Source organism: Phaethon aethereus, assembly GCF_964289735.1.
Source record: "Phaethon aethereus genome assembly, chromosome: 2".
Classification (NCBI taxonomy): domain Eukaryota; kingdom Metazoa; phylum Chordata; class Aves; order Phaethontiformes; family Phaethontidae; genus Phaethon; species Phaethon aethereus.
This window is the reverse complement of record NC_138582.1, coordinates 23,734,449-23,744,599: the sequence shown is the minus strand read 5'-3', so window position 1 is coordinate 23,744,599 and position 10,151 is coordinate 23,734,449. Positions and strand designations below refer to the sequence as shown.

The 10,151-nt window shown below is 36.0% G+C and overlaps 1 protein-coding gene across 1 annotated transcript in view; it reads right to left on the bottom strand.

The window, feature by feature from the left end:
* Window positions 1-302: 302 nt before the first annotated feature.
* Window positions 303-10,151, bottom strand: part of UBR5 (ubiquitin protein ligase E3 component n-recognin 5) — a gene marked incomplete at both ends in the record, with an annotated part of 89,296 nt that continues 79,447 nt past the window's right edge. The window contains 14 exons of the mRNA XM_081996629.1: window positions 303-515; window positions 1,641-1,726; window positions 2,334-2,478; window positions 3,865-3,978; window positions 4,383-4,538; window positions 5,911-5,995; window positions 6,394-6,569; window positions 6,870-6,930; window positions 7,164-7,294; window positions 7,588-7,732; window positions 8,254-8,365; window positions 8,945-9,188; window positions 9,459-9,557; window positions 9,674-9,794. Of these exons, the coding sequence (XP_081852755.1) occupies window positions 303-515; window positions 1,641-1,726; window positions 2,334-2,478; window positions 3,865-3,978; window positions 4,383-4,538; window positions 5,911-5,995; window positions 6,394-6,569; window positions 6,870-6,930; window positions 7,164-7,294; window positions 7,588-7,732; window positions 8,254-8,365; window positions 8,945-9,188; window positions 9,459-9,557; window positions 9,674-9,794 (1,888 nt within the window). The remainder of the gene's footprint in view (window positions 516-1,640; window positions 1,727-2,333; window positions 2,479-3,864; window positions 3,979-4,382; window positions 4,539-5,910; window positions 5,996-6,393; window positions 6,570-6,869; window positions 6,931-7,163; window positions 7,295-7,587; window positions 7,733-8,253; window positions 8,366-8,944; window positions 9,189-9,458; window positions 9,558-9,673; window positions 9,795-10,151) is intronic.

Here is a 10,151-nt window from a genome sequence, read left to right as displayed (position 1 = left end):
AACATTTTACATATTTTCCCTCAGCAAAAAGATAAATCACAGTGTAAATTATATTGTTCTGCTGTCATCTTTGGCTGGGGTTAGGCAAAGGAATTATTGACTAGCAAACTGTTGCAATCAGATATTGCCAGTGCTCCTTAGGCCTTTACGTTACAAATTTAGTACAGGAATGTTTGCATTTAAATCTTTAAAGTACCACCAGGGGTATGACAGCATTAACTTTCATAAACTTTTATAGACAAATGGAAAAATCTACAAAACTTAGCTAGTAATATTACACAGCAATACACACTTTTTATACTCTACACAAAACCAAAATTCTTGGTCTTAATGGCGAGTAACAATTTCTGTTTCAAAATCTGCTTAGAGGAATAGAGTGGGACATAAAGGCGAGAAATACAAGTGTTTGCTGTAGGAAGATGTTGGTCATCTGGTGGTCTTATTGTGATTGATGGCATAGGCTGGAATCCCTCCTCACTGGCAGGCAATGATGGACTTGAGGTCCAAAAGTAAACCTGAAAAAAGACGACGGCATTTAAAATTTTGCTGTACAAGGCTAAAATTCATAATGCCTACGTGTTGTGTAGGGACAGATTAAAGAAGAACTGCACAGTCACAGAAAGTTTGATCATACTATATTCTGTTCACTAGGCCAACTAAACTCAATGGTCACGCTACATGCTTCTGTAGTAGCTTCCTTCACTTCCTTTCCTCAACTGCTCATTATATTATATACTTCTGTTAAAAACTGGTAAAAGCAGCACTCAAAATGATCCTGTATCAACAAATCCTCAGTAAATGAGATGTCCCGAAATCTATCTTGGAAGACGGTGACTGCCATTAATACAAAATGCATCAGAAATCTCTCACAAACCAGTTGGTGACTACACAATATAGTATTTGCACAAGAAGAAGGCAGCAACAGTGAATATTTGGTTTATTGTCTCAAGTGTGAAATACTGACTTGCAGAGCAGAGTCACTACCAAAGTGTAACCATAGATATTTCTTAACAAATGTGCTCTACATTTTCTGCTTTTCAGATTAGTCCTTGTTTCCTTTTAGCAAACTGTAAAGGAAAGATAGTACCTTCAGTAGTAAGACGTGAAAAAAAAAATAGTTTTAAGAAGCATACAAGGAACACAATTTACAGGCATATTTTCCAAAATGAAACCTCCTGAACAGTTCTTTCATGCTTCTCATCAGCTATTCCTAAAGGGCTTTGAGAAGGAGATGGTATCATTACTGTTTCTCATGGAGAGGACACAGATGTTGCCCTCAGGATACACAGAAGCCATGATCCAGGAAGAGAACTCAACCTCAAAGCCCTACTAGCCCACAACAGTTGACTAACCACAGTTACTCAGCTTAAGAACAACTGCACAGAGATTGTAACTGTGCTTCCAGAAGAGACCTGTGAATGTGGATAAGGACACACCATGCTTACTTTCAGTTACGGGAAGGTCTAGGATTCACACCTGATGATTCCAGAACTGAAAGTCTAATCAAACCCTACTACCCTGCTATGCTACTTTAACTCTTCACATACAAAGTCTCTGCAGGTAGACACAGTTAAAAACAGTAATGATGCCAAAGTTATCCCAGTTCTTCTGCATGTTTCCACTGGGAATGGACAACTTACTAGATCTTGTCTTTCTGTCATACTCATCTTCTCAACTATGGACCAAAACCAACGCTTGAATTGCAAAAGCTTCTCAGCATTTTCTCCTGTGTGAAATAAAAAAAAGATATATAATTCAGCTGGTACAATAAATATTAAGAGATCTGTTTTACATGTACTGCAAATTGGATCTCAGCTACAATCCCATTCATAAAGTCCTGATATTGGAGACACCAGTAATTTCAAAACTAATACACATACTTCTGAATGAAAAGATTAAGTCTGACATACCTCAGTACAACTCCCAATCTCTCCCTCCCCAAAAGACTAACAACAGCTAAATATAGTTTAAAAATTATGTAAGAAATATTAGACTGCATTAATCACATTTGTATTTCTAAAGTTAGGTCAGAACTTTCAGAAGGAAAGATATGCTACCAATAATGCAATTCTTGTACTTAACATCAAGTGACAGCAAAGTTGGTAAATGTGCTTCCCCCCAGCTGAAGGTAAACATTTTCAAAGGTACGTAAAAAACATAGTAATAATTTTATCAGGACTTTCAGTGACTTATTAACTGATGTCAAATTAGAAAGGGCAGTTTAAGTTTAATGCTGGTAACTCTGCAGAGAAACAAAGAGAGACTCTACACAGAACAAACAGTGTTAAGTTATCCCTGCAACTCTGTTTCTGAATGACCAAGTTATTTCATACCTGACTCATCATTGAAAGAGGTAAAGCTGATTAGCATTTGCACATTTACTTCACCACAGCCATTTACCAAAAGCCTGAAATCTTCTGCTGTCAAATCTTCTAATGAATTCTTTGGAAGTACATCCAGGAGACCCTTCCTCATTGCCTTAAGTGAAAATCACAAGATTGACATTATAGCCATATCACTTTCAGATTGACTTTAAATGCATTAGTGAAAAGTTGCATGTGAAATCCCCTATTAGCTCAAAATTCATTATTCTCCTAGCTGTTCTTTTCTTTCAAAGCTTTACCATCTGAGATGCAAATATTCTGAAACAAAGAACTGCACCAATCTGTTAAACCCCACCTACTATTGCTAAAGAAAGCAGTAATGGTTTGAACGAGTATTTCACCAGGAGCAGAAGCAAATGCATTCTCTTAACGCTAAAAAGCTCAGGTATTCTGCTGAGCTACACTGAATCTGATAAGAATTATGAAAAACATATGTTGCATGTTATTTCTACATTGCTTCCTCAGACACTCACATGCCATCTCTGCTTTAAAAATGTTATACACACACATGTAAGTAAGCAATATCCTGAAAAAATCAGAAATTCCATTTTCAAAATGGAAGGACATGAATAAATTTGTTTTAGTAAGCACCAAAATTAATACAAATGTTATGGTTTTCCACTCTTAAAATAAACAAGTCAAACTATTAATACAGGCAGACATGGAGATCAAGTAGCTTAATTGCAGGAACATGTTCCTTCTGTGAGAATTTTGGACTTAAACTGCACAGAGGTAATCTAGCAATCTGCTAGCATATCTCAGAAGTGCAGCAGGAAACCACAGTCAGCAGAAATGACCAAGTTTAGATGTAATATCATATGGCAGAGTAAGTGGTTCTAAGTACTGAGCTTTCATTAATTCCTTACAAAAATATATTATTTCATAACTTTTATTTAAAAAGGACTTCAAAAACCAAAGTACTTTTAATATTTTCTAGTCAATTGCTAGGTTTCTTGCCAGGCTAGTAAAATAAGAACAAAGTTGTATGTTTCATAACTGATTTTTCCTTTAAAAACAAGGACACAAGTCAGAAGTTCAAGGTGATTTATGTAAATATTTTGAAATTTCTTTTTAATCTTTGTATAAAGCTAAACAAATCAAAGGTAACAGATTATTAGAACAAAATAGCTGCTAAATGCAAAGCAAAAATTGCAACAGGACACATGCCATTTGAGCTCAATAAATGAACATATATGCTTAACCAATGAGATCAAGTTTCAAAGGAATTATCTTTCTATTAAAAAAAAAGAAATTGCTCAAAGTACTCAGTCTTCACAGTACTGCATTAACAGCTATACAATTACAAAAAATTAGAAAATGAAATATTATTAATCAAGCTGTCAATACTTAAAAAAGAAACCTGAATAGCAATACCATAATGAGGAAAAGAATTAACTAACAGATAAGTCTGTAAGACTTAAAAAAAACAAAAAACCAACAACAAAAAAAAAAAAACCACCACCCACCACCAAAGACTTACATGTAGAGGCTGTTCTGCTACTACCAACATTCGGTGTTCTGCGTATTTCCGGACATACTCATACACATTCTGAGGAGTGACTGGTATATTTACACCATTGGAAATAAGTTCAACCTACAGCAAAGTAACAAGGACCATTTAAAAAGAAGGAGGAAGAAAGAAAAAAAAAAAAGGAAAAAAGGAAATGAGATTATTATAACAGCCCCAGTATGCTGCACAGTGCTCAACGTATTTATTGCTCAACATTCCTCTAAAAACAAGCAAAACTCACTACTACAGGTTAGCTTTAAAGATTCCCTAGGATTGACTGTGCACTATCCAAGCTTTATGGTAGGCTCTACATCACCTCCAAGGTAAAAACCCCACATTTCAATGTTTAAAGGAGAACACTGTATTTGAATCTAGGAAGAGTACAACATTATCTTTGCCATTTGAGAAGAGCATGGATTATGTGTATATTACAACATGCATAAAGTGTCAAATTCTCAAACTACAGACACAGGTTTAGCTGTGCTTACCTGCCCTCCACCCTCCTCCTTACACAGGTCTATTGCAAAGGCTAAGTCCATTGCTGCAAACACTGCATCAGCATCTGTACTCTGGGAAGCCAGGATAAGTTGCCGAAGGCTTTCATACATAACCGGATCAAAAAAAGCAAAGTCATGCCAGTTTACCTATTAAAAAAAAAAATTAAAAAGTTGTTTGAAACATAGCAGTTGTTTAAGAATATATTCAAAATTACATGATCTGTGCTTAATCTATGCACTAGCATATAGCAGTGCATAACCCATGTAACAAAGCATACAAACACTTGGAAATATAGGCAGTCTAACTCCTATTTTCAGCCGGCTTTTGAAGGTATATTAGAATACTCAACTGAAATGCATTAGCAGAATGTAAAGATAAACCTGCAAAGCCTTTCCTTACCCTATTAAGGGTACAGAGGTTATAAAGAAAATTTGTAGGGCTTTTTTAAACAAATTCTTCTACATACCACCTAGATCAACAGAGATTTGATGGAGCTTGACTGAAGTTGGAAACAATTTGCATCAGTGCTCCAAAATGCTGGAAGTTCCCCTCCACTTAAACACATACATACTGCTGCTATATATACACACATTTGAATGACTGATGGCCCAGTAGCTCCATACCACAGTCTGCAACAATTCAAATACCAATGTCTACTTCTTGCTGTTTTCTATAGTTCCTTGCTTCTTTGTTCTTTATCATCCTGGAGAAAAGTCATCTACAAACTAAACTAAACTAAACTATTCTTTGACGTATCCAACTCTTAACTAGAAGGAATACATAGTCAAGAAGAATAAACCTGAAGAAAAGAATTAGAAGGGAATCTCTCTTGCAAGATATCGGGGGATATTTAGACACATATCTCTCTGCCATTAACCCTTTTTCATTAAAGATCATATCTATGTTGGATAACTGATTATGTGATCAACACTGTTTTTAAGGAACGACCAGCCATAACAAACCTTGGTGTAAGTTTGTTGCACCAGACAGAACTTAGAATGCTACTGACTAATGCATGAAATGTGCAGTACACAATTAGTGTTTATTGGGGTGGGGAAGCATTTTTGCAAAAAGTTTAGGTGATGATTGCTCCGAATAAAATTACACATACACCAGAGTCAGAATTTTAATTACAGTTCAATTCAATGAGTTCTCTCAAATATCATAGAAAATGCTTTTCGGTAAGCCGGGATGCTATTGCCTAGTACTGTGTATCTCTTTTGAGTCTTCAGTCTCAGGAAGAGAAAAAGGGGAGACAGTAAGCTGTTTCTGAAGAGAGTCAATGGCTCACCTATTACAAACCATTCCATCTTAGTCAAATACCTGAATTCTAGTACATCTACTCAGCTCAAAATCCAGGAAATGAAAAAATTAATACACCTCAATTTAAATTTAAAGGCACCCTTGCAGTTCCAATATCAACTGTTAGTCAATAGATGCATGTTAGGGAAAAAAAAGGGTTTTAAAGATGAGATTTTATGTAGTTAGAGGAAATTCAAATTTCTATGTTCAACTTACCTTTCTGCCAAGAAGAACTTTGATTACGTGTCTATTTAACGTGATGGGGCACAGTTCATTCTGCAACAAGCACAATCCTAGGATTCTGAAAATAAATGTTTGTGTTTTGTTTTGGTATGACAGAAATTACATGGGAGATCTTTCAGCAAACTCACATCAAAAAAGTCAAAATATTCTAAGAACCAAGCAGCAGCTAGCTTTCCAGCCCTATCAATCCCCAAAAGAAAATCACGGACATATATAATTTCAAAAAAATATTTCCTGCAGTATAAAACTTCCAAATTGTAAAAAAGATAAAAACAAAAATTTAACAGGAAAAGAAAGCTCAAGTTGACATGTGCACATTTTCCACTATTTAGCTCCAGGTGAGAAATACCGAGCATAAAAGTAATAAAAAAACCTTTTTGCAGACTGGACTCGCTCTGGTATTTTGTATGTTCATCTTCTACATTGTTTCAGGCTAGAAAGCTAATAGTAGCATACCTGCCAATGTTTCTGAAACAATTCAGCCTTGCTTCTGTGTTTTTACCAGGTCTCGGTGTATAAAAACCTCGTTTTCCAGGTTGGTAGAAAAGCGGTGCATTATCATCCCCATCATCTGTATCATCTAATTCCATGTCTACTACACTGCGGCTGGAACCATGTCGCTTTCTATTTTCCTGTTTTGAAAATCAGAACAGCGATTAACAAATGTACTTCTAGTTACAGACACATGTGAACAAGCTATTTGCTACTAGGCCCAAAGATTCAAGTTCCATTGGTTAAGAATTTCCATGATATTTCCTAATGGCAACGGTTTCTACTTTTGAGTAATTACTGCATAATCTTTTCAAGAGAAAAAAAGAAATAAAAAAAAAGATAACTCCACAAGATAATTCCTGCATGATAAAGGAAGGTTTTTAAAATTAACTGATACAACTGGATCTTAAGTAAATTTAATTTGTGCAACTGTTCATTACCTGCACTTTATCTGAAGAGTCTAGCAATCCAAGATCCAATATACTGTCAGCACCATTCTCCCTTGACAAGGGGAGAGAAAAAAAAGGCAGATTTAATTTCACAATAAGGAATTGTCATATTCTGAAACCAAACAGATGAGATTAAACCGAAGTCAGTAAGTCACTTGTCCGAAGAAAAATATCTAGAACAAAGCAAGGAATAGGTTGCATGTATCAGAGTTAGATGTTGCACAGTACATCTGCTTTGGCCACAAAATCAGTTTTCATTTCTTATCCAAATCCTTGATACTTTACCTGCCATGTGCAATAATAAGTTCCATTGCTTCATCAACTCTTGCTCTAAGGGAATCTTCACTAGCTAGTAACAGAAGCAGCTGAGCAGGGGACAATTCCAACAACATTCCTGTGATTTTACTCGCAAATGCCTGGGGGTAAAAAAATGATATGTCTTACTGTTCTATTCCAGCTTTCTCATTTTTCAAATATGGTTTCATGAAACTTTTAATATTTTAAATATAGAATGCATTACAACATACCTCCTAAGCTAAATGACAAATTACAGAAACAAAAACTTGAGAAAATTACAAAAATGTAAGAACAGACCTACATGCTCAAATAGTTTGTTATGTTATACAATAATAAACAAATAGATTAAGTTTTTAATTAAAAGATGACAAAAACGATGTATCATTAAGTGCATTAGATAAGTAAGTCTTACTGGTTGCATTGCTTGCACTCGAGGGTACAGCCTTTCTCCAAGGGCTTGTCTGTGTGCTGGAAGAGGGTCAGGGTCATCGCTAGGATTTCCTTCTGATGCCGGTCTAAAAGGCCGTGTGTCAATGGAAAGTTGTCTTCTAAAGTCCCTTAAGAAAATTAGAGCAGTTTGTACTAATTTCAGAGGAAATATGTGAAATTCCTCTGGAGCAGTATCGTGTGCACACAGATTCAAAATAGCATTAGCTTTTATGCTGGAATAGTAGTGTTTCTCATAGCTGCTTGGAGAGAATGATTCAGAATCAGAGAATCAAAAGGAACCAGAGATTTTAATACTACTAGTATTTTGGATACAGCAGTCAGACATGCCACCAACAGCAATGGCGTTTCTAAACCACCTCACATTTTTATTCTAGTACACAAGATTTTTTCATTCTTTTAGCAAGAGAGATTGATGGCATATGGTTGAGACATAATCAATGCTAAAGCAAGCATACTTATTCTTTAAAGAATTAAAGTATATGTTGATTTTCAAGAAATTACCCTGTAAATTGCTCCTGAAGGTGAAAAAGACACCTTTGAGGAAGTAAAAGTATCTTTCCTGATGATAACCAAGGCAATTATTCTATTTGACAACGTATGTCCAACAAATTAAAAATATATCACTTACCTATCCCTATCTCTCCGAGAACCAGCTCGTAAGCCACTACTTCTCCGCATTTCTCTCTCTCGCTCCCTTTCCCGATCTCTCTCTCCCCTATTTCGCAATCTCTGCATCAGACCTGAAGGGGAACAAACCTCATAAGCTTAAATATCTTTATATTTCTCTCTCCTACCTAAGTCTCAGTGTAAGGATGACACAGTTTTGGAAGATAGCTTGAAAGGCACCGATGAGACAGAACCACTTCACTTAAAGTAGCTATTGGGGTTCAGCCAAACTTAAGAAAGGAACCTGAAGTGTTTGTACCAACTTACAAACGCCAGAATCAAGAGTTTATATACGCTTTCAAAAACATTAAAATGTATTTGTGACCAAACAGACAGAGCAGTAATATTAAAATATATAAGCTCTTACTAGCTAAAATCTTCACAATTACTACCACCTACTGGAGAGGAAGACGCTCAAAAAAGCTGAGAGCATCTACAGCAGACTCTTGTTTTGAGAAAAACAAGAGCTTCCTGTTTCTAAAAGCAGAAAAAAAGCCCCTTCCTTGCCTCAGAGAAGTAACATGCACAATTTTCACAGTTCCTATGCTGAGCTAACAAGAGAAATCTGAGACGGTGCCCAGTATTTCAGTGCAAAAAAGCATCCAAGGCTTTTATGAATGTTATCTGTATATTAACTGCTGTGCGTCACTTACTTGTATGGGTACCCTTGTTGGCATTCTGAATACAATCTAGATTTGGCAGTTTCTCATTTGACAGAAAAGCCTGTGCAATAGCAGTGTAAAAGCTTCGTGCTACACCGCTGCCTTCTCCTGGCTCATCCTTAAAAGTAACTTTTACTCTGTGTACAGCCATCGGAGTGGTAGCACACCTGCGACCAAAATGATTGTTGAGCTGCCTCATGGTCTGCTGAATTAGAAGATCTCGGTCTCGATCAACCTAGTAAAAACACAGAAAAGTTTTCTTTTCTTTACCAATCATCATACCGAAAGAATTTCAGCTTCACAAGAAGCTTCTGGACACTTCTGCATAGACTCAGAAAATACCAATTAGACTATGAAAAATTACACAGTAACTGCAACATAAAGTAAGGTTTAAGACACCTGCTTGCAGACTCTGAAATACAACTTCTCCTATCAAGTTGTTGCAATGTGCTATAATTCAATTTTTAATGAAAACAAATTCAGAAGATAAACTAACATTTTTTACCTCCAACGTTAAATCCCTGGATTGCTGGTTTCTAAGTTTTTCCATCTCCCTGCGGAATTTGGATTCCTTTACTTCAAAGCCACCTAATTCAGTCAAGATCTTAAAATAAAAAAATAAAATAAAAAAAAAAAACCCACAAAACAAAAATTAGAATGATGAGGAAGGTTCACAATTTAGTTGTAAAAGAAACTGTCCTCACACTGGGAAATACATACCGATCCAGGCTCTGCTCCAACATCTTCCATGAACACCCTACCAAACAACTCTAAAGAAAGGCGCCAGCGTCCCAGCAACATGTCATGAGATATAACCATGCCCATGAAGCTACACTGTGGCCTGACAGGAGAGAAAAAAAATGAGACACAAGCAAAGTTAAGTTAAATTTCAGACACATTGTGTGTAATTCTGCTTTTTCTTACTCTCTGCTTTCAAGTTAAGTTCTTTTTTTCTGATCAACAACACAGTACAGTAAGTTTGCGGAAGAAAGCACATGAAGCTGTTTAGTTTCAGCTGAAACACAAGTATTGCTTCCAAAGAGAAATTACTCTCAAAGCACGTAACTTCACTGCTACATGGAATTCACTGTTTAAAAGAAGCCGTAATTCAAAGTGAGGGCAGTTCAATCCTTAACTGCATAAAGTGCAGTATTACCAGGCAACAGATAGCAAGCTGTCAATTCCAATTTTTAAACTT